The 24,116-nt window shown below is 43.4% G+C and overlaps 4 protein-coding genes across 13 annotated transcripts; 1 reads left to right on the top strand and 3 right to left on the bottom strand.

Moving 5' to 3' along the window:
• Positions 1-215: 215 nt before the first annotated feature.
• Positions 216-7,453, bottom strand: LOC146246799 (transcription factor E2F4-like). Of its 5 annotated transcripts, XM_084683125.1 has the most exons (12): positions 7,335-7,453; positions 5,408-5,445; positions 4,797-5,267; positions 3,831-3,940; positions 3,584-3,744; positions 3,387-3,431; positions 3,198-3,262; positions 2,428-2,710; positions 2,203-2,313; positions 1,745-1,792; positions 1,544-1,588; positions 216-1,408 (listed from the first exon to the last, which is right to left on the bottom strand). In XM_084683125.1, exons 3-12 carry the CDS (start codon positions 4,944-4,946, stop codon positions 1,293-1,295), a joined length of 1,134 nt encoding a protein of 377 aa, XP_084539251.1. In that variant the 5' UTR covers positions 4,947-5,267; positions 5,408-5,445; positions 7,335-7,453; the 3' UTR covers positions 216-1,292. The 5 variants fall into 5 exon arrangements, with proteins under 5 accessions (XP_084539251.1, XP_084539253.1, XP_084539254.1 ...); XM_084683127.1 differs by lacking the exon at positions 5,408-5,445; XM_084683128.1 differs by lacking the exon at positions 7,335-7,453 and having other exon boundaries at positions 2,203-2,310; positions 5,408-5,799.
• LOC146246798 (lysosomal protective protein) lies at positions 6,402-11,654 on the top strand. Of its 5 annotated transcripts, none has more exons than XM_084683122.1 (12): positions 6,402-6,479; positions 7,407-7,494; positions 8,467-8,578; positions 8,806-8,943; positions 9,206-9,364; positions 9,518-9,609; positions 9,721-9,805; positions 9,924-10,076; positions 10,287-10,453; positions 10,718-10,880; positions 11,001-11,090; positions 11,216-11,654. In XM_084683122.1, the coding sequence occupies exons 2-12, from the start codon at positions 7,457-7,459 to the stop codon at positions 11,297-11,299; spliced, it is 1,281 nt and encodes a 426-aa protein (XP_084539248.1). In that variant the 5' UTR covers positions 6,402-6,479; positions 7,407-7,456; the 3' UTR covers positions 11,300-11,654. The 5 variants fall into 5 exon arrangements, with proteins under 5 accessions (XP_084539248.1, XP_084539247.1, XP_084539245.1 ...); XM_084683121.1 differs by having other exon boundaries at positions 6,418-6,486; XM_084683119.1 differs by lacking the exons at positions 6,402-6,479; positions 7,407-7,494 and adding an exon at positions 7,699-7,912.
• Positions 11,655-11,845: 191 nt separating this feature from the next.
• Positions 11,846-17,561, bottom strand: slc38a7 (solute carrier family 38 member 7). Of its 2 annotated transcripts, XM_084683123.1 has the most exons (12): positions 17,486-17,561; positions 16,074-16,576; positions 15,703-15,756; positions 15,446-15,590; positions 14,672-14,816; positions 14,437-14,535; positions 14,258-14,315; positions 13,944-14,058; positions 13,657-13,804; positions 13,344-13,543; positions 13,199-13,250; positions 11,846-13,082 (listed from the first exon to the last, which is right to left on the bottom strand). In XM_084683123.1, exons 2-12 carry the CDS (start codon positions 16,326-16,328, stop codon positions 12,974-12,976), a joined length of 1,380 nt encoding a protein of 459 aa, XP_084539249.1. In that variant the 5' UTR covers positions 16,329-16,576; positions 17,486-17,561; the 3' UTR covers positions 11,846-12,973. The 2 variants fall into 2 exon arrangements, with proteins under 2 accessions (XP_084539249.1, XP_084539250.1); XM_084683124.1 differs by lacking the exon at positions 17,486-17,561 and having other exon boundaries at positions 16,091-16,213.
• Positions 17,562-22,510: 4,949 nt separating this feature from the next.
• LOC146246796 (regulator of G-protein signaling 9-binding protein) lies at positions 22,511-23,489 on the bottom strand. The gene has a single exon (XM_084682920.1). The coding sequence runs from the start codon at positions 23,487-23,489 to the stop codon at positions 22,758-22,760; it is 732 nt and encodes a 243-aa protein (XP_084539046.1). The 3' UTR covers positions 22,511-22,757.
• Positions 23,490-24,116: the final 627 nt, after the last annotated feature.

Below are 24,116 nucleotides of genomic sequence, written 5' to 3'. Positions count from 1 at the left end.
AATAGAGCTTCAAGCAAGCATGCGCACACAGATACACAACAATGACATTGCAGTATTAACTGCACTTAGTAATTTACGTAATAATAAACTAAAAGAAGTAATAAACTAATTAATTCGCTTTATTAGTCAAATGTATAATTTTTGAAATGTTGTGGTTATTTTTATTATTAAATCAAATCAAGTGATGCAACAAAGTCTAAATAAATCAAAACCAGTTAACATCGTGTTTTATTCTGAAAAACAGGAACTTTTCATAAAGCGTACATTCCCTCAGCCTCTGCACCAACATATGTATTATCCGCAGGTCTTACACAGAGAAGGTAAAGTCAGATGAGCACAGTGCTGTGGTTGCAAAACGTTCAACACAGAAAGAGGCATGTTAGGGTGTTCATCAGCATCATACATACACTACATATAGAAATGGCTGACATGGAATAATGATTTTGGTATATTACAGCAATTATTTCTCACACACCAACCTTCTCTCACTCCAAACACATTTTAAATGAACAAAATACTCAATTTTAAAGTAGCTAATATGGAACATAATGATAATCATTTACATGTCTTCTTTCAGTCAAAGCACTTACAGTCTTGCAAGACAAGGCTAAACTCATTTATCAGTACAAATGCATCATGCTGACCCTGTCCAGTGTACTGACCCCGGTGAAAGATGATATATTATATACAATATAAATGACCATGCTAAAAAACATGGGACCCTGTATAAGACTGCTGATCAAATGTATTCCACCTGAGTTCTCTGGCACATTTGTTAACACCATAAATTGCCCCCAGATTAACTGGTTGCTGTGACATTTGGGCGTCATCTAGTGGACAGGGAAAGACACTGCACCACCTGACATTAGAAGAGAAAAACACTTGAGCTTTGCAGTGTCATGTAGTTTTACAGTTCCTTGTCTATGAGGTGCAGCGGCTATGGTAGCAGTAAAAACTGGCATTTCATTGCCCCCTCCCCTTCGTAGTGCAAGGTCATGCTAAAACATATTTGCAGCTTTATAATAGCTTATCTGTAATGACAATAGTACAAATCAACAAACAGCCAATAAGATGGATGCTTGTTTACAAAACGTTTCCTTTTAAGAGGTCAACTGAAAATGGAAACTTTACAAAGATTAAAAGTATAGTATAAAAATTGTCCGGCCAAAAAAGGGTCCATCAAAATCGCTTATATAAGAACACTCTAAAAATAGCTCAATTATCTGTGACAAAAAAAAGAAGTGATAAATTGATTCTTGAAATAAAAAAATTCACCCAGAAGGGTTTAAAGGTCAGAGGTTAAGTATGGGGATGTCAAAAAGGTCACAGAGACCCTCACTTTCATCCAGGTTATAGATATAGTCACAGTCTCCTGGTGGAGGAGAGAGGCGAAGAAGAGGAGAGAAGACTGGAAGACAAATAGCCAGGAAAAACAGGTAAGACATAGATAGAAACATAACCATATCTACAGTATATAGCAATATATATATATATAAATGACTAAAATCCCTATGATGGAAAACATGATTATATCATCACTCACCTTCAGATGCCATGAGCTCTTCCAATAGATCTGCACTCACTATTTCTGGAGAGATAGACAGAGTGGGAGAAAGGGAGAGGGGGGAAAGAGAGAATGAGAGTGTAGAGGAAGAGGGAGAGAGAGACATAATAAATATAATAGGAAATTCAGCACATCAGAAAAATGATATACCAGGTGTAACCACACCACACTTTTCTCTACCTTTGGTTGCGTCAAACACATCAGAGAAGTCTTTGGAGAAATCAAGCACTGAAACGAAAACACATAAAAAAGACCAAACCATCATGAAGTACCAAATGATATACCAGGAGTAGAAAGCCCGCCGTACACTATGAACAATACCCCAAAATACACCAACATCTGGCACACACACAAGATCTCCGACTGAAGTATAACAGGGCCTAGTGAGCCCCCTGGCAGATGCTTCCTGTGTAACAGGGCATTGGGGTTGACAACAGTTAGACAGTGGAAATAGTAATTGGGTCAAAAAGGGTATGCTAACTAGACAGATGAACTGTGTGTGTGTATGAGATGACACAAACCGTTGGTGCAGCAGCCCAGTGCCAAGATACCCAGCTGGTCTTCTGTCCTTCCTCACACACACACACACACACAGTCGAGCAAATAATACATGTTTAACTGAAAACAAGATAACCTACAGTCAGTTGTGGTAGGTTCCTTATGAGGAGAGCTGTTGACCAATGAGGTTGACGACTGAAGAGGCTGGGTGTCCAACGAGAGGGTCTGTGTGTTTGAGTTGTTGGTCTCTGCTGAGAACAAAATAGATGATAGAGAAAGTGAGAATAAGGGAAAGAAAGACACCGAATAGGACATGTTCCACTTGAGGTTTTGCAGGTACTGTTTTTTGGACTGTTAACATTCACCTGGTGCCATACCTCTTGTTTTAGGGTTGGTCTTGCTAGTGGTCTGAACAGCGGCTAGACTCTGGATGCTGTCTGTTGCCCTAGTCCGGTTGGGTGTGGCCGTCTTCGCAGTTGCACCTGCAGAGGCCACTGATGCTTGGGCGTTCTGAAGCAAGTCCTCAGGGGGCGGGACTGGGACCACCGTGGGGGCGGGGTTAACAGGATCTTTGTTGATGAGCAGAACGTCTATGGGTCCAGCGGTGCTTTTCAGATGGATCTGGTACTTTCCCTTACCATTGACCACCTAGGATGATCAAACAAAAGCCCTTTTTAAACAGAGAATCATGATGACCCATTCTCATGCCGGCTTTCTTTGTTAACACTAAACCAAGCATAGTGCTGCCCCATGTGTAATCTTAGATAGCATGCCGGCATTCCGGAATCAGAGGAACACAGATGTTGATTCAGCACTGTGATTAACTTGACTTGGACTGATTGAGAAGAAGTCCAAGAACAACCATCAGTGGAAGTGCGTAGAGTGTGTGTGTGTGTGTGTGTGTGTGTGTGTGTGTGTGTGTGTGTATGTGTGTGTGTGTGTGCCGGTACAACAATGAACTGTGAGGTGGTGTCAAGGTGCCACATCCCCACCTTGAACAGGTTGTTCAAAAGGAGCAACATGCACACTTACTATTCTTGTGCAAGAAGAGAGGCTTGCAGAACAGAAGCGAAGGAGGTGAAGGAGGAGAAAGAGAAAGAGGGACAGTAGAAGGAAGAGGCGGTTCTAGACTTACAGCGGCAGGTATGGGCACTTCCAGCTGAGTTCCAGATGGAGCTCGCACAGCGAGGAGGGTTTTCCCTGAGTAGAGACAGAGACCGTCGTTACAGGCAACATTCACCAGGGATCTCCCTCACAAACCCCGCAGGACTCAACAGGAGAGATACAGATAGAACCAGGAAGAGAGATGGATGGGGAGGCATACCTTTGAAGCAGTTGCAGATGTCCTCATGGTTCACATAGGCGAGAGTTAGTCAGAGTCAAGGTCTGGAGCTATGAACCATTACAGGATTAGCAGAAATATGAGAGTGTGTGCCAGTCAGGGAGCTGGGACACACCAAGTTAGACTTGTAGGGAAATGTGTGTGCATACGCCTGCATGTGTGAGCGTAGTAAGGATATGGCATGTTGTGGGAGTCCTCCGTCACGTTCTTGAGGCTTTGCTGGACCCACACCCTCTGACGGTCTAGCTCATGTTCCTTCTTCTCCAGATCGTCCAGCTCCGACTTCAGGTCTACAAGCCGATCACCGATCTCCCGTGTGTTACAGCCCGGACCCACTCCTCTGTTAGACAAAGAACGCAGTGTTTATACACACACACACACACACACAAACGCACACACATGCACACACACACTCTCTCTACGCACTTCCACTGAATGCTGTTCTTGGACTTCTTCTCAATCAGTCCAATGCCCTCCAGCACGTTGGTGATGTCATAGATGCGTCTCTTCTGTCGGACAGCCAGAGTGTCTGCAGCCTGCAGAGAAGAAGCAGGAAGACACCTTGTTACTCCCTGTCACTCTCTGTATTCCTCTCCCTCTGTATCTTTCTCTCTCCATCTCTCTTTTTCTTTCTCCGTCCACTGTATCCTTCCCTCTGTCACTTGGTCTCTCTTCCCATCTCTCCCCCTCCACCTCTCTCCAAAACACACAACCTTGTAAAGAGAATTTTCTTCTGGGGTGGGACACCAGGAAGGAAGCCTCATCCAATGTGGATTTCTAGAACTGTCAAATCATAGGGGTCAGAGGGGTCTGTCAGACAATTACTGGATGGGTCACAGCCCTCTTAGCCAATAAAAGGAGAGGTCAAAATCCTATGAGAAAATCAGAGGGGGGTACCAAAGACCTAGACAATAATGACAGACCATGACATAGCCACCCACTGAAGAAAGACTTCCTAAGACTTAACCTAAGCTCTCTAGCTCCATCCCTTTCTACTCATCCAGAAAAGTATTACTGGCAAAGAAAATGAGGCGCTTCCACTCTCTGCTTGCCAATTTAATTCCAATTAAATCCTTTCTAGTAAAAAACATACAAATACTCTGGCTAATGGAATATAAAACTAAACAGCATAGTCCTCTAACACTACTTCTTTCAGTCACATACTTTAATAAAACGTGCAAAGGAACTTTAGTAAAGAGGAAATGTGCAACTTTGAACACCCAATGATGCCATATTGTTCAGCAGCTAAAAGCACCGCAGTTACTTTGGGATTTTTGCAAATTACTCAATTAATGATCAAGCTGTTGATCCGAGTTTAGTGCAAGCTAGCTGATTTGGTGACGAACTAGCTTGTTGATCATAAATTCAGATATTTGAAGCAACATCACTCACTACTTTCAGATCCAGCACACCGTCCTTGGCCTCTTGCAGTAACGTTACGAACTTGGTCGTGAGCAGTCCAAGACTCCTTTCGTGCCTCATTGCTGGAGTCTGTCCATCGGACATGGCCTCGAGCTCGGTTCGGCTCACCTCCACCTCCATGGAGTACCGTCTGGGCCGACTGCTACTAGAATGGGGCTTGTTTATGCTATTTCTGACCAGCACAAGCCTAAGCCAGCTATTTGGCTTCTCAGGTGGCAGACCGTGAACTGGCACGCTCCTTCTGTTGAAACTTAACAGTTGCAAAATCGTGGCTGTGTTTATTACTGTGCCTGTCTGGGTCTGGGATCGGTCCGCTTGGTGTTCCCGTGACAAGCCACTGCAGCCAGCTGCAGACAGTCGATAAAACAGACAGATACTCCAACGTTGTATCTACAGCCGTTAGGGGCGCGCTGCTCGGTTGATTTGAAGTGTAGGGAGTATCTGCGAAAGGAAGACGGCAAGCAGCCACGGGTGAAAACGCACCGTATTCTTTAAGATTTCACAATATACGAAGATATATTTAGTTCGATAGATGTGTGGAGCTGCAATAACTAAATTAAGCAAGCAAACTTGGAACTTACTGCAACTGTTCCTTGCAATCCCAAAACCGGCCTGGCTTCTGGAATAGGGTATTGACAAAAATAACTGCCTTAACATTCAGTTCAAATACAATTTGAATACAGTCGATTAATGGCGACCTCCGTTGTAAGTGAAGGCGATATGCAGTTTAAAAACTCCCTCCAACTGCTTCTGTCACCCAACAGTCACGGCTACGTCTTCCTTCCTTCCTCTTCATCCAGAAAACAAGACGACGAACACGAATGGCTGTCGGCAGCTCAGATCTCGTGCTCAGCCAATAGAATGACGCCTGTTCTAAGGGAGCGTAACTATTTTACTTTTTACAGCACACAGAAGGAAGACCTTCAACACAAATAAACGTGTCAGTGTTTCCATGCAAATAAAAGGGAGCTATAGGCTATATCAATGAGTACATAGATATACGTTGCATTCATGTGGACATAGATTTAAGTTTGGCCTACTAAAGGTACCTTTATGATGGTTTGGCCATGATCCATCAAAAGTTGGTTTGTTGGTCAACCGTGCTTTTTAACTTTCTTTATGACTTCATTGTGTGTTTGGAGCTTTAAGTGAGGATTTTTATTTAGTTTGTTATTGAGATAATACAAAGCTATCAGGACTGAAGTTTATTTCTGCCATTATCAGTGTGATTTTGTTAGCATGTATATGAGAAAGACATTGAGTGTGAATACTTATCCATTTGAGTTGGGATTTGGGTACTAAATACTGCAGGTCATGCTGGACATGTAATGGTCAACTGAAGGGAATGGGCTGTGTCGAGGGACAGGAGCTTTCCTTCTATCCAAAATTACTAACTGACCTATTTCTGTCCATCATGGTTACCAGCCCACAAAGGGGTCTTCCCAGGAGGTCCAGGCTGGACAGTGAGGTCAATGGTTGCCCTTCCTATAGGGGAGCGTCCCCCAACTCCACACCCCACACACCCCCAACCTACTAGAACATCAGGAGGATGCAACTATTCCAGTTCAGGAGCAAGGTCCAAACACAGCAAGCACTAAGTGCCAGCAATCTGGTCTGGACACTATAAGCTGAAGGTGATAGGTGATCATAATAGTACGTGGTAAGACTCAGACTAAGTTATATTAGTATATGAGGAGGGGTGCACTTGACTGGACAGACTAAACCCTGATATAAAGGGTGTGTGAAAAGAGAGACAGGAGAGAGATGCACTTGGGTCTCTGTGGCAGCCATATGCTATGAATGCACAATCACTCACATGAAAGCCTACAGCCCTCTGTCCCTGCCCAGCGTTGGGAGAGGGACAGAGGTCATTGTTTGGTGGACAATGGGCTAACGGTGCCCAGGACGCCCCTCTATGCATGTGGCCTCCAGGAGAGGATGAGGCAGGGGGGAAGGAGTGTCCAGACTACAGCCATCCATACCCTCCTCCTCCCAGTGCCAAAACTAAAATTTCCCATACCCTTTCAGACAAAAGCATAATGTAAATGCGTCTTCCTCTTCTGATATGTAAGAGGGAGAATGAAGGTTGAAGACAGTTAAGATGAGAGAGGGTGAGTAAGGGGGGGTGAAGGAGGGAACCATAGTTTCTGTGATCTTCCCAAAACTGCTGGGGGTGACTAATACCCAAAGACAGGGAGACAACACAGTAATAATTAATTCACACACACACACACATACACTCATTCAAACAGTCTGACAACTGCATGCTGAGGGAGAAAGAGTCACTCTGTCCCTCCATTCTCTCAAGGCAAAGCTATGGGACAAGCTTACCATGAAAGAGAGAGAGATTCTGTAGCACTATAGCGTAACCCCACAGGTCACAGTCAGACCTAGAAGCTTAATAATAGTGCAAATGCACACACTCAACACACATTTCATAACAGCCAGGTCTATCGATACTAAAATATCCTATTTTGAAAGATTGTTTTAAACATGCCTGATACTCACTTCTTTTCTTTTTCTTAAATCTTTTTCTTTCTTTCTTTCTTTTTTTACTTATATTGCTGTTTTTCCTTTCAGGCAGGCCTCCCCAACATTTGACCACACCCAAGAACAACAACTAATGCATTATGTACATTTTGTACAATAAAGGCACCTGGTTTTCTCAGTTAAGTTACATCAAAATCCGATACAATTTCAACTTTATAAATAAGCGCTATGTAACAATGTATCCGTCCCATAAAGCCCATTCGCTTTTTGAGCATTTTTTTTCTATTCTGAATTATGCAGATCTTTTATCACCTAATAATACAAACTACTTCATATATTCTCTGTCATCGTAAACATATTTAGATAATAATAAACCGGACAAGTTATCCATAGCTGCGTACGGTTATGTTAAGAGCAGTCAATGACCGTGGTGACACAACCGTGCGCAAAATGACAGAAGCCACGTAATATAATCACGTGACGGGGCAGAGGAACCAGGCTGTAGTCATATGACCTCCCTTGTCTATGATTACAAGAAAAGTAGGCTACATGAGATCGGAGTTTGCGTTTCAGACAGGGAAAGTCATCGGAATCAGGTCTGTTTATTATTTTTCTGACTTTGAATGAAAACCCGAAACTCCGGTATGTTTTGGGGTTTTGCTGTGTATATGCTCGCTGTGTCTTGGCTACCCACATGGGCACAGTACGCTCCGGACGAGGTGACTATGCTGCCAGGGATGTCTTTCAAACCAAATTACCAACAATGGTCTGGTTATCTGAAAGCTAGCCCCGGGAAATACCTTCACTATTGGTAAGCTGTTACAGGACGAAGGCTATTAGCTATCAGTGTAAATGAGAGGTTATCTTGCAAACTCACAACTGTTTGTAGCCTACTTCCTTGTTGACTTCCTCGAGGCAAAAAAAAAGTAGCTTCACAATATGTCCAGAATGATGTGCCGTGTACGTTTTCACCATGATATCAGTATAAAACGGTATGCTTTGGCAAGGTAGGTTCTTCAAAAGCTCTGTTTAAAACCTCTCGTATATAATAAAGGTGCTTTGTATGAATGTGGAATTCTTTGTTTTACAAAAGCCTGCTCTACCTGGCACCCTCATTCCCCCTGCACTTCCTGTTCCCTTGCTCCCTCAGGTTTGTGACTTCCCAGAGGGACCCACTGAAGGATCCCCTGGTGCTGTGGCTGAACGGAGGCCCGGGATGCAGCTCGCTGGACGGATTCCTATCAGAGAATGGCCCCTTCCATGTAAGCAGTGTAGCACCCTGTCTGCCACCAGAAGTGCTTAAATATGGATGTCTACACTGTGTTAGTCTAATTCTGGGGGATGGATAGGCAGTTAAATCTCTCACACACATATGCAGAAACACCATCCATATGTTCCCATGTATTGGGTATTAGGTTTTGTTGTACGCTGTTAAAATGTTGATTGTGAAGGATGTGAACATATTGACTGTTGTCTGTTTCTGACTCAGGTGAATGATGATGGTGCCACTCTGTATGAGAATGAATTCAGCTGGAATAAAATTGCCAACGTCCTGTACCTGGAGTCTCCAGCTGGTGTAGGCTACTCTTACTCTGACGACAAGGTGTACAAAACAGACGATGATCAGGTAAAAACTCACTGGTGTTTATGGATCAGAGATTCTCAAGACTATAGTCCCATAGCCATATTCTGTTCAATTAGACCCTTCTTCCATAGATAAATCACAGATTTTACATCTAAAGATTGGTGATGGCTGTATAGAAAACCATCCTAATCCATCCAATCCTAATTAGGAAGTGTTTTTTGACAGTAGGCCTGGGATCTAGTCTGGCAGCTTTAGCAAGCAGTATTATTATTTAGTTTATTTATTATTTATCCTTGACTTCCAGGTTGCAGATGACAACTACCTGGCTTTGGAGAGCTTCTTTGCTAAGTTCCCAAACTTCACCCAGAACGAGTTCTTCATCTTCGGAGAGAGTTACGGTGGGATCTACGCCCCAACCCTCAGTCTACGTGTGGCTACTGGCACATCCAAGGTCAACTTTAAGGTGAGGGGATGTTTAGCAGACTTTTCTGTGCACATTCAGCATGGGTTGACAGTATGTATATGTATAATTGGATAAAAGCGTCTGCTAAATGAATACATGTAAATCATTATCTAAAATCGTGTGTTGACTGTGATGACCCCTGTATATTCCCAGGGTTTTTCCGTGGGTAACGGCCTTAGTAGCTTCAACCTGAATGACCAATCCTTGATATATTTTGGTTACTACCATGGCCTCTTTGGAGAGGAGTGAGTAAAACACACACACTTAGCTGCACCTATCAATGTCCTATGAGTGTGGTGTCCATTACTACAATTAATTTGTACTTCCCAACCCACTTTCTTTCCTTCAATTTGCAGATTGTGGCATGATCTAAACACCAACTGCTGTAACAAACAAGGCTGTAACTTCTACAATAACAGTCGGGACACCTGCAAGACACTGGTATAAATCGAGTCCTTTGCGGTTTGGATTTGCTTACACGACAGTAGCAGAATAGCAGACCAAACCTGCTGCCTCACCTTTACTGGATTGCTTTGTGCCTCTTTAAACTCCATTTCAGTTGGGTCAAGCCTTCAGCATAATTTACCAGTCTGGACTAAATGAGTATGCACTGTACCTGGATTGTGCAGGAGGTGTCAAGTCTCATAAAGGCTATGAGAGAAGCATGCACCATCTCTTCAGGAATTACAGGAACAACTGGGAGACCTACCAGGTAACCTCTCTCCTGTGGACAAATGTGGTATTACAGTAACATAAGCTATTGCTGTGGATTTCAAACATTTATTTTTTAGCTCATTGTATGATTTCAACTGGTTATAATGTCGAGATTATTCCTACAACTAATTCCCTTTTGTAAAGGACACAACACAACAGGCTTGAGGGTTAGGTAATGTTTGTTAATGTTGTCATTTTGTGTCGTTAGTTGTTGAAGTTTACACCTCCAGTGTCAGCCCCGGCTCCTCCTCTCATCTCGCTGGGGGAAGTCCCTCCCTGCATCAACAGCACTGCTCAGATGAACTGGCTAAACAGGGGTGATGTGAGGAAGGCTCTTCATATTCCTGACACACTGCCTCCTTGGGACATCTGCAGGTAAACTGAATTACCCACAACTCCACACTACCCACTACGCCCCACATAAACCGGAAATGCGAGATACTCCCTCATGTCATGGCCCAACTCATCACCGCCCTTTCTACTGGTGTATTAGAGTAGTAACAGCAGGACACTAGCTACAATGTTTTCTCGAATGTAGTTTTCTACACCATCTTTAACCAATTCAGTACTATTATATCCAAGATCTTAAAATAGAGAGAAGAAAAAAGTTCACCTCAGTGTTTCTGTCTGCTTGTGTAGTGATGAGGTTGGGAACCAGTACACCAACCTGTACCCCACAGTGAAGGACGTGTACCTGAAGCTGCTGTCTGTGGGCCTCCGGGCTCTGGTCTACAATGGAGACACTGACATGGCCTGCAACTTCCTGGGAGACCAGTGGTTTGTGGAGCAGCTGGGCCAGAAGGTCAGGCTGCTATGTGTTTTGTCATGTTGTTTAGATGGTGAAGTCAATGGATGGGATAAACTATAGACTTTGGATATTTTCTGCCTACTTTACAGTAGAGGTGTTTCTGTTGTCTTGTAGGAAACCACCAAGTATCAGAGTTGGATCTTTGATAACCAGATTGCCGGCTTTTACCAGCAGTTTAGCAACCTCACCTTCCTAACTGTAAAGGTAAGCCCTGACTATTAGTAGGGTCACATGCTGTTAATTGTCAGAGAAAGTGATCTAATTGGGGTGCATCCCTCGGTTGTCAATGAGCGAACAGTGTTCCAATCCCACTGTTGTCCCTGTTTCAGGGTGCCGGTCACATGGTGCCTCAGTGGGCCCCAGGCCCCGCCCTGCACATGTTTCAGGCCTTCATCACAAACGGATCCTACTGAGCATGCTCCAGAGCTTACTTCCTGTGACATCACGGCACCTGTCAATGATCAAGGACATGGCTCTGTCTCTCAGGGAACATGATGATGGGATTAAGATGGGATATAAATGTACAGTAAACCACTTTATCACATTCAAAAACAGTGGAGGTTTCTGGGGTGTGCTCAGTCCTGGGCATTGCTTTGGTAACCCTACAATCTACTGTTTGTCACTGAGCAAAACATTCCTGTGGTGAAGTGTGGTGTTTGAAGCCGTGCCTTTACTCAGATGTTTCTTTCAAATCAGCACTTTATTAACACCATACTTTTTATGATTGTTTTGAAATTGTAATAAATACTTGTATAACAACCATGTAAATCATTATTGGTTGATTTATTTCGGGGGGAATATAGGGTTTGACTGGAGCCTTGATAATCGATTTGGAAATGTACACAATAGTTTATAAAGGAATCTAAAGATTGAAAACTAATTCCATTACTCTGCCCCCCATGAGATGGCTATCCAGGCCAGGATCCTGTTGAATATTTGAACCACAGTACAAATATATATATGTTTATACATATCCACAAAGGCTGACATGTTTTAATGAGGACCAAAGCACCATAACAACAATGACAAGTACAGTTTGATCACAAGCTCTGTCAGACAGCTAAATGTGTTTCTGTACAAAAGTATGGCAAAAGCTGAGGTATCGCTACGATTATCTCTGTGGGAAACAGAAATGGTGTAATGACGTGCAATAAAACCAGTGAAAGATTTACACAGGAGCTTGAACTTTCATCACAACAATGATCCACTGCAGAGGACTTAATTACTAGATGGCTTATTGATCCAAACAGTTACTTCTTATTATGGTTACAAGTGAGAATAAAAGCATTCATCTAAACAATCCATTGCATTTCAAGCATTTCCAGTCTCATTCAAGTCAAGATAAAACCATAACTGCTGTACTAGGAACAACTCCTTTCAACTTGATTTATTTGTATCCCTTACCACTCTGTACAAATGAGTCAGTTCAAGAGTTTAAGAAAAGTATTAAATTATACAGTCCTGATTATCTTCCCACATTATTACACATGATTGTTGGCTGCGATATCAGGCTGCCTCTGCTAAATCACTGGAATTACTAAAGTACTATAAACAAAATATGTTTGGCAGTAAACTTAAAACAGGACCCCTTAAAATCATTAGTGTCACTGAGAGAGGCCTCCGGGTCACCTACTGCTGGCCAGCTGAACTAGTGTCAGGGAGGTCCTCCACACCTGAGCTCAGGTAAACAGGAAGTGGGTCTGACGCCACGTAGAGCATGCTGGGCCTGATTCAGTCAGATAGTGGTCAAATCTAGACTGCAAAACCAAGGCTCAAAAAACGTATCAGAATCTAAACCATAATTTAAAAATTCGCATTGGGTTCTAAAAAATACACAATGTGTTTCCATTCGATAGGTCCCTTGTCATTGGTCACTCTTTGCGCCCTGTCGAGTCAGAGGGCTCCATGGCTGAGGAACAGGACAGGCCATGCTGCATGCAGAAGAGGCCTTTATAAGGAGCCTCAGGAAGGGTCAGAGCTCATGTGTGCATTGGATCCCCAACATCCTGCTAAGTTCAAAAAGACAGTGAAGACCTGTTCCTCCCCCCTCCCCCTCCTCCTCTTGACAAGACTCCTCTGGCTGCCTATTAGCTGTGGTTGTTGATGTCTTGGTAGATTGCATTGGCAGTGGTCTGGCCAAAGATGAACGCTCCGATGGTAACCATAACAACACCATAAACCACCATCCCATGCCAACTGTGAGTAGAAGAGGTTAAGAGACATTAAGAGAATCCCCTTAAATCGACCATGGGAACATCGTGGTCCCAACAACTGCAGTTCAACTGATGTCAGTAGATGGGGTCTGATCTTACCTCGCTGATCTGTTCTCCGTCTCTGACAGCTTAGCCTGGATCAGACAGAGCCCTGGAAAAGTGCACACACCATGTTTACAGATGTTCAAACCATGAGTACTACAGCCGCATCAACAAGAAACAACCAAGATGATGATTATGATACCTGGAAAGACAAAGATGAAGCAGGCAGCGAGCCCTCCAATGAGGGCGATGACGCGGCCTATGTCGGGGATGAAGAGGGCGAGGATGAGGGTGATTGTGAACCACAGCAGCGTCTGCAGGACCCTGCGCCTCTGCTCACGACGCACGCACAGCTCCACCTGCTCGCCATGGAAACGCAGCCAGAGCCCCTCCAGCACAGCCCTGGGGAGATAAGAAACCACTTTTCTTGACGAACCCTGACAACTCGGGATACCAGCAACCATCCTCACAGCGGTGACTGTATACACAGGATACAAGGCGTTCCAGAGTCTCACCTGCCACAGAAGTGCAGGATGGGATAGGAGGTGACGACACAGACCACGATGAAGGCTCGTGCGATGGCCACCGCAATGTCATTCGGAGGATATGACATCAGAACATCTTGGCTGACATTCGAGCCAAAGGACAGGAAGCCACACACGCCTGAAGGGGAGATCACAATAACTGTTACTATAGCAACCGACCCGTGTGTTCCAAATATGTTTCTACTATTCATAATATAAGTCATCTCCCGGCCCCCCACTCCACACACATTACACACACAACACAAACACACACATACCTGTGCCAGTGTAGACAAAGAGGCAGATGATCATGCCAAAAGTCACTACACCTCCCCAAGGCTTGATCTCACTCCTGCTCATGCTGTTAAACACAGGCACACTGCTGACATGACACTGCCATGTGGAGAAGGGGAGAGGGGGATAGAACAGGAGGGAAGGAAAGAAAGAGGGAGGGAGGGAGAGTTTAGGACAAAAAGACAGTACCTCCAAATTCTCATTGATTCTCACCTTAACGCGTATTATGTTACATTATATGTACATCCTTACAAGTATTCTCAAAATATGTAAACACACACACAGTACAAACAGGTACCTGGAAGCCAAAACATATGGTGGGGATGGCGTTGAGCACTGCAGTCCAGGAGGATGGGCTGTCAAACAAACACAGGCTCATCAGCACATGAAACGCATGATGGGATTTGTAGCTCCTGTCTACATTTGGTGAATTTTCTACAGTGCACAATGCTTCAATCTGTACTTGTGTAAGGTCACCTGGTTGGGATGTATCCTGGGGTCATTTCCTTATCCGGCCAGATGTACTTAATGATGACAACAATGGTGACATACCAGGTTCCCACAACACTCAAAGCACTACAGACAAGAAAAATGCACAATCAAAGTAGGGCCTAATGTTACAGTAAAATGACATGCAGTTTAAAGAGTGATGGATGTTTCCAAAGGCTTAAAGCACAGGAATGAAACTGTAGTTGGATGAGGAAGGGTTTACCTAGCGTATTTCTGGAAGCCTATCTCTTTGGGGATGGAGAGAGGAAGGATCACTAGAACACCAGTGACCACGATGGTGAACTTGCGGTCGGTGTACCAAGTCTTACTGACAACACTCTCAGGATCATGGGACATGGCCGCTATCACTATGGAAACACAGAAAGGAAGATGTACAGGCTTTGTTTGAAATTTGATGGAAAATTAATGGATAGGTGACAACAAAGGCCTCTCAACACGGCTGTCTGCCCCCCAGCAAGTTCAGATCTGTGAAAGGCTGCATGGAGGGAAGTTAAGGGAGACAGGGGAAGATGAAGAACTCAGACAGTCGGAAAAGAGCAGAGATGAAAACCCGGAGGTAGAAAGAGACACAGACAGGAGCATGGGCAGGCAGATTGATCCTCATATACTGAGTAACAACTACTCACTTCACTTTTAATAGTACCTATTGATCTACCCATGGGTCATAGTCCATGTATGCAAGCATACCAAGAGAATGTTTCTGCTCGCTGTCAGCACTTTTATGTCATATGACATCAGTCATTGACAGACAGCTGAACCACTGACTTTATGTCCCCTTCACCCCAAGCCAGGCATTTCCCTTAACTCCAATGATATGACCCAATATCTTCCACACTCCAACCAAATACTACCTCTAACTACATAGCTTAATCACTAAGTCACACCAGAGCCAGCACTGAGGGTTAGCTACAGTATGAGCAGGGTTACGGAGAGTCTAGAAAACAACAATGCTTTGACTTTAACGTTTTAAACTCACATCTGTCCAGCTGGTCTCCAATGACGATGAAGAAAGCAATGCAGGTGCCGAAGGTGTAAACAGCGATGGCGACCTCACAGATGACCCCCATGACCTTCCCACACGAGGCTCTCACAACCTCCTGATAAGTGCTCTCGTTACTGACCTAGAGATGGAAGAGAGAGAGGAATGGAAGGAGTGAATACAGGGAGAAAGGAGAGGAACTTAAGTAAAACAGTATTTGTGTGCAGGGGACAGAAAGGGTGCCCAACACTCACCTGAGAGCAGTACGCCAAGATTACCAGTCCACTGATGATGAAGGTCAGCATAAACTGAAAACGTGCAAGGAATACAGGAAGTGTTACCCTGATGGCGCTTCTCGCTTCCCTCTAGATTGTCTACACACACATTGCTGTGGTCAAATTCTTACATGCAAGCAATATGACAAAACATGGATATGAGCAATAATAGATCACGAGGCTTGCACTGTTCACCTCTAACTTTGAACTTCTATGTGCCAGTGAGGGCACCATAAAGTAATGAATGCCTAATGAATAGGACACACAAGTCTTTTTAGATCTGATTCTACATGGGCCTCAAGAGTAAGATAGTAGCTTCTAGGGGGTTCTGGGCTACAAGATGCTCTCACCATCTGAAGAACCACACCTGCTGTCACTCCTCCCGCCATGTAGAAGGCAGCGGGGAAGTTTAGAAGCCCCGCCCCGAGTGCCGCGTTGACCACAATGAACACCGCCCCAATGGCAGACACCCCTCCACTCCTGTCCCGGGTTGCCTCCATTTGCCGTATGGACTCCACGCTTGGACTCTGCAGTAGCCATGCTCTTTCACCCGAGTCCTCGCTCCCTGTGGCACTCCAGTCTGCCACGTCACTGTTAATTGCCATAGGATACCACCCAGCTGGGAGTTACACCCCAACCCCACTCTGACTATTGTCCTTCGTAGGGCTTGCTATCCACTATCAAAGAGCCAAGGGTAGGTGGATGGGAGAGATCAGGTCCATAGAAAAGAGGTCCAGTTGCAGCTTAAGATATGAGGAACTCAGGCTGTAAACTTCCTAGGACACGGGAGGTGAGGTGTTCCGAGTCTTGGTTTGTATCGTCTTCAAGGAAGGAGAGGAAGCCTTTCTAGGACCTGCAATGACAACAAATTGAAGAATTTGCAATAGAAGAAAAACTGACCAGGCCCTTTCATGCCCCACTTTAATAACCTTTAACAACCCCATCTCTGAGTGAAAGCTTCTTAGTAAGCTATAACATGGGGCTTCTCCGCTACACATACCAGTCGAGTCAAGGCTCTTTGAGAGTACACCCTGTTTCGCCGATTGACCCCCTTACACCTGGCTGTGAACATGTCATAATAACCTCCAGAGATACCTTACCAGTCCCCACAAGACTTTGGAAAATAAATGTTCTGCTTGACATGGCAACAAACAGAAAAACTTATTCATATGGGAATCATTTTGCCTTCGATGACTCCTAAAGAACGAAGCAGCAACACTTGTAATAGGACACGTCGGACAGGTGACCTGTGAGATCCTTCAAGTGAAGCTGACATATTATCACTGTGATTGAATCACGAACAGAACTTCTGCATGCCTCCCTCGTTTTCACTATGAAAAGATATTTGACATACACGGAAACACTCTATACCGACCGTACACAAAATTGTATCTTGTTGTCTTCAGAATTGTTTATAGTAGATGGCATTTTTGATTATCTGAGATGTTTGCCACCGCCAGACAGCTAAGCATATGTAACGCTACAAGCTCACAAGAGCAATTACCCTGAATGATAAAATTAAAAATAGGTCGCACCGCTGGAATATTCCTAGCAACACGGACATCTGATTAAATCACCGCTGTTGATGGCTCACGAGCGCGCTAATGTTAGCCTGAAGTCACAAACATCAATGTCCGTAGCTACACAGACGAAAAACGTCCTAGTCCCATTTCTTCCATGTGATTTTTACAAGTGTATATGGCTGGTTTCAAAAAAGATGTAGGACAATTGAATAATACATACAATGTTCTTCTTATATTACCTTTCTGTTACTCCCATTCAGCCTGTTTCTGTTTTGGCTGCACCCGCACGCGCAGTCCGATACCTGCTGAACAAGCAATGAGGCATGTGATGTGAGTAGACTCGTTTTGTATTAGACAGAGCGCCGATAGTCAACAGTTGGGAGGAGTATGGGCTCACTGATTTAATCAACAACTACAATTGACACATGCAATATCCCGTAGGTTTCGCCATCTAATCCTTTTAACTAGCAGGTTAAATTTGTTATTTACTCACGTTTTTTTGTTTTAAAATAGGATCGTCACCCAATCCAAACTCCGCGTGTCGGCCCAGATCTGGGTGGCCCCAGCAGAAAATAAATGCTAACGTATGGATCACATGGTATTGCGTTGTTGTGACCGTTGAGCATTTTGGGAATTAGAGTTTACGCGAGGAACCCGCCTTCATGCCACTGCTTTTTTAATTTTATGGTGGATGGTTAAAATTGTTTTTATTGGTTGGGCTTTTGATTTTTTTCCCCTGAGATTAAAGGGCCACGGTAGGATGTAATCGATCTTCACACAGGGTAGTCAAATCAAATCCAACTAAAATATTGACCTTTTTACAAACAGTATAACAGAGTACTTAGCAGTTCATTGTTACCCATAAATTCCATTAACAACAATAAAATCACTCAGCCAAAGGTAAGAAGTAGAAGGCCTAGTAGTCTTTCCGATCAGCCTTCCTTCGGATTTCCAACTTACACTTTTAAAGAAGAAACTTGAATTAAATAATGGATCTCCTGATCTGCTACACTTTACTTTAGGAGTCCTTTCTCTTCCCCCTTTCCTTTAATTTGTGAGTTTAATCTCAATGCTACCTCAGCTAAAGGGTGATTATGTCATTTTAAAATAAATCCAGCCTGGCTTGCAACCATAGTAACAAGCTTCCTGCTAGTTTTACTTCAATTAAGGGAGCCCCCGTCAAACAGAGGTGGGACGATCCTCCTTCACAGTGGGGGTATGCATGTCTATGGTAGGAGCGCAGCAGGACCTTCCACCACTGCTGCTCAGGGGTGTCCCCTCATAGCAGTGTCCCTAATGCCAAATTAATGACAGTAAAAATAATCGCTTAAAAGAAACCTGTCAGATTGGTTGTTCCCTGTGTCTTTCATTAATCTACTCATTGTTTATTCATTATTTTCATTATGAGGGAATGCTCCCTTCATGTTGTGCTGCAACATCCTGTGGCAGCATTCATGGCAGGATAAATGGTTATGTTTAAAATTGTATGTTCTCTAGTTAATCCATCTATTATAAACCATATTCAATGTTAATCTTTGATCTTCATGTTTGGGGTTCTTATTCATGAACGTCAATATGACGGAATCTAAACTTGATGACATACAAACTGAATGTGATTGACCATTTTGTATTCCATGGCCAATGGCAATGTATATCTGGGGAAACCTGTCATCATTGTAATGCAGTCCAGTTCTTTCAAGTTTTACAGACAAGAGCTCTCAAGATGCTATATAGAGCTAGATTGAGTGCAATCAGAGAGGATGAGACTGGAGAGGATTGGCGCAGTATCAGATAATGATGGTCTATCTGGTGATTGCTGCAAAACAGGTCCATGGGTTTAAAGTAGAGAAAAATAATAACTTAAGTTACAACTATAGATATTTAATATCCCTAGTCCTGTGAGGCAATGTTCTCTGTGTCTAAATCTCTCAACAAGGCCCACATTAATCTGACTACAATTGGTGAGCTTGATTTTCTGGACTCGTCTCATCACTTCCCATGTATACTGAGCAATGCAGATATCCTTCACCCTCGGTTGTGTAAACCTAGTTTGTTTAGAATATCTTTCACCCTCTGTTGTCCAGCCATTAGCCCTCCAGTTCAGACTTTTATGATGCATCACATTTGTGGAGTATATAAAACCACACTTATGTTGGAAATTTGGGACAGAATGATTTGGTGGACAGACTTTAGGATAACATCTGTTACAGTAAGGATTCAAGATGGCCTTATGAATCATTTTCAAGAGGCTCTCATGAATAAAGGATCAGTCTGAAAGGCCAAGCCTCTCACCCCAACCCGCATGGACTGTCATTGATCAGCTTTCTCTCATTGTTCATCCGTTTGACCAGTTAAAGAGGAGTATCTCTATGTCTGATCCTTATGTGCTCTTGCGCTTACTTAAGGTGGATGCATATCACCATCTGCCTCACTCCTCCCTTCCTCACCCATCCCACTCACCCATCTGGGAGCATGTGTGTGCAAGTGAGTAGGTGGATGGGAGTGTGTGTGTGTGGGGGGGGTGTTGGGGTGGGGGGGTGAAGCGGATGAAATTGCGCTGCACACTCAGTACTGTTGCAGAGGTGCTCTGGATGGTCTCCATGGCAACAGGCTTGTGTTGTAGGATGTGCATGTTACCTACCTGTTTTGTCCAGATGTGATGATTTCTACAGGGAATCCACCCCCCCCGCCACCACCTCTCCGCCTAATTTAACACCCCCCTTCCAAAAAATCACACACATCCCGTTTCACACAAGCAACACATGGAAAGAACCCTGGAGAGAAATGAAGGTATGTTCATTGAAGTGTTGGATGTCACAGTTACCAAATGCAAGAAAATAATCTGGAAGTTGCATGTAAGCTTTGGCACACAAAGCTTTGGAACTCCTTGAGCAGTGTTTTCATACCTTCAGGGAAACGTCATAAAGTGAAAGTACCAGGTTTCAAAAAGCTTATTCCTTATTTAATACAAATCTCTTTCTGCAGTGGTCATGTTTAATTAATTACCTTTATATTTTGGGATATCTAGGATGCGCAAGGCTCTCAATGGGTGTAAACCTGTTATGAATACCAAGTGGTTTGTGACTCATTGGTAAAAAACTTAATGTCTGTGTGATAATGAACAGAAAAACAAAATGTAACCCATTCATTTATAATGACAGTGTGACTGTGTCATGTGTCGGATTTTGTCTGGATGACAGCGACCCTTCTCTCTGAGAATGATTAACATTACCCATTTTTACAGTCTTTCATGTTATTTCCTCAGAGAAGTTGCGGTCATGACAAAAGAGAATCAGAAAGGAGATTTATTGTAAGGTTTGTTCACAATGTATTAGAAATTCAGTTGAACCTGACTATGCCAATAGTGAACAAAAGGCAAGAATAATACATTTGAATGAGCCTGCAGTTGGCTACATATTTAGCTCCACAGGAGAACCTGCAATTCCCTGTGGTGTAATTTTCACATGCATGAAGCTGGAGACTTCCTGTAACCCAGCACCTCATCAGAGATCCTCTCTGTTGCTCCCTTGGCTTGTGTATTACAGTACTTGTTAAACAGTTAGACTAAATCTGACATGCATATTATCCTTTCACCTCCATATTTGGCCTTGAGGCAGAAAATACACAACAGAGAGCACAATATAATTGTTTCAAATTGACCTCTAAGATTTGTTATTTGATCCGAAGGGAAAATTGCAAGTTCCCAGCTCCAAATGCATGAGCTCTTTTTCTTTAGAGCTTCATTTAGGTAACAAGTCTGCCCTAAGCAGATACTGCCCACATCGATCAAAACCTTCTCAAAGTTATCAAAGATATTTCTACTCTTGCTACTGTATACTTGCACTTTGATCTTGCCTCTCACTGAGCTAAATTGGTCTGATAATCTGTGTACTGACATTTGGTCTCCTTAAAATTGGTTAAGTCTTAGTCTCTTTTTTATCATATCTGCTTCCCTCTCTTCTAATCTTCTAATCCCACTTTCTCACCTCCCTCTCCAGACCTCTCTCAGCCTGCGGGAACTCAGGCTATAAACCAGCACCAAGAGTCAACTTCAACCTACTGTCTTTAGATCTCATTAAAGATACTTAAAAGTAATCACATTAGGAGACCAAAGCAACCTGAGGTCTGGGCAGCTACATTTACTTTTTTAATCTTGATATTTGTGTATATGCTATATTTATAAACTAAGGATCTTGTCACCATGAGCCTTAATGGCCTGTCTAAGAAAAGCATCTTCAATCAAGAGCCAGGGAGTTTTAATGTGGAGCACCTGGTTAAAAGGGCTGACCATTATCCGGGTTAGTTGTATTGTAATGTCAATTGAAACCAAAAGGTTCAAGATGCATCTTTTTAAAACAAACCTATTAGACTACTTTCAAATGAAATAATTATGATAAAATCATGATTTAATTCATGAAAATGAACTGAGTAGATATTTATGCATAAAAGTAAACAGTTACATAAGGGTTGCTTTTATGCCATACTTTTTTACATTCAAGTTAGACTGCCGACACATGAGTCTGTGCGTGATCATTTTATTATTATAAATATACTCCATTGTATGTACACTATTTGAAACAGTAGTACACTATACAGTATTTACAAACACACTATGCCACTCTTGCACTGTGTACATTCACTGCTCAAAGCGCCTCAGACATAATTTAACAAGCATGTCTTTAGATGCATTGTGAACATCTGAGAATGTGACTTTTTCCATAGAATGGCAAAACGCATCTATACGTGTAGCATAGAATGTTGCTGTCTTATCAAGTTCATGAAAATATGTTTTGTATTTTTGTTGTAAAACTGTTTCAGTGGTAGGCCACTGATTGAATGAAAGTTTGAAAAAAATGACGTATTGTGGATCTGTGCTAGGAGGCAGTGCATTCACTTCCTGGAATGTGCATGTGCATTATGGAAACACTGACATATATTCTAGAATAAATGCTTAACCTGCTATAAATCTGCATTGAAAATGCCAAGCGGAAAAAAATGATGCCTTATTTCGCCAATTTTATTGGACAGCGCCACGACGGTAAAAATGCTGTCAACAGAGCATTTATGCGTATGAGGTTTTTCCATTCGGGTTAAGACAATACCGACGTTATTCAAACTTTAGCAGTAGTAACTCATTGTTTGAGCATTCTTTTTTTTTTCTCTCTAAAACATTCAGTAACTTAGGCTACCACAACTACCCGTAAGCTACCTTTGGTAGTACTTAAACCACGCTCATTGTCGCATGGAGCAATACTCTCAAGTGATTACCTCATTTACATCTATGACATTGTAGCTACAAAAGCCACTGAACACATTCTGCAAGCCTCTACGAGACTGATCAGCCCAGTATGTCCCGTTAGATTCCAAAACATCATACCGTTCTCCCCGGTGGAGACTCTGAACTCTTTGCCTCCTACAGTGGTGTTCCCCTGGACACATTGACTGACTAGTGTTCATCAGGAAAGGTTGTTTGTGTGTTGCTGTCTCTAAATTACATTTTTTATTTCCGATTCAAAGGTTAATTACTAAGTATCCTAGAAGACCAGCAATTAATAGAATAGCCGTGAATATGATCCCTGCAAAAATTCTCATGACGCCACCTTCTCCTTCCACCCCGTCTTCTTTGGGTTCTTCTTCGCATATGGAGATGACCCCCACGGAGGAGTTTCCTACACTGAGACTAGACTTCAGCTCTGCGCCCGCCTCTTGCTTTGCTTCAACCGCCCAGGGCGCCACTTGTACCTTCATTTCCATCTCTTCCATCATCTGCCCCACCTGCGTGATCTCGGCCTGCAGCTCCTTCAGGTCCGCCGTATCGATGTTGGCGTCTGCCTCGTACTTCATGTTCTGCACGCTCATGGCGCGGGCCGCCACGGTGGTGGTGCTGCCTGTCATCCCAGTCTGGATGAGGTGTCTTGTTGGGACTTTTAGGGGGAATTCCTGCCCGATCTCCAGGGATCTCTTCATGTCCACTTCCAGCAGCTCCATGCTGCTCGAGAACAACACCCATAGCCGTTCGTATTCTGCCCGGTCTTCTTTGCTGATGGTCTTGTCTTTGAGCAGTGCGGTCAGTTTAGTCCTGTTTGCCACCGCAAGCTCCTGGGCCTTTTTTCGGGTCTTCTTCAGCTCTTCACGCAGATTCTGTGAATCCGAGGTGCTGCCCAAAGCGACGACCAAATGTCTGTAGCAGGCAGTCACTTTGTTCAGAGCATCTAGCATGGTTTTGCACTCGTCTTTAGCCATGGTTCCTTATTATATGTGGTATTTATCAGCAAAACAATAGGAATATATCAATGATGCGTAATAGAGATTGTGACCCGCACGATGCTGTTCTCAACAAGGTCTTTTTTTAGTTTCCACTGGAGATCACCAGCCATACAAATCCACTCAGCGCACTCGTCACAGCAAATTCCTCTCTATCCATGTTCTTTCCTGTCTATGGTCAGAGTCGAGAGGCTTAGATATGAATGGATCCTGTAAATGGCTTTACCTTGGCGCTTTCACGTTGGAGATTAGTCCACTGCATAGATAACAAACCAACATCCAAAACGGTTACTTGTTCTTCTGGGACGTGAAATAGTCATACAGATCGGAACAATGTTTTCTGTGTTGATTCAGCCACAGGTGTCACAAATCAGCGGCTAAACTCCGAGTGGGGAATAAACTGTGCAGCTCAGCTTTTCAAAAGCATAAACGAATGTCCATTCATGTATTCTCATCCGCGGCTGATTGACGATGATGTTAAAAGTCAGCTATCAGAGCACAAGAGACTGGCCCATCGTGGCAATCGAAATGAATTACCGTCTCATCACCGCCGGTTTTTTTTTCCTTGGTAAGGGAGCTGTCCACTTCAGCACCTTCGCTGGTTGA

Source organism: Hypomesus nipponensis, chromosome 19, assembly GCF_054491055.1.
Source record: "Hypomesus nipponensis isolate SF chromosome 19, ASM5449105v1, whole genome shotgun sequence".
In the NCBI taxonomy this organism is placed as follows: domain Eukaryota; kingdom Metazoa; phylum Chordata; class Actinopteri; order Osmeriformes; family Osmeridae; genus Hypomesus; species Hypomesus nipponensis.
This window is presented reverse-complemented; position numbering and strand designations above follow the sequence as displayed.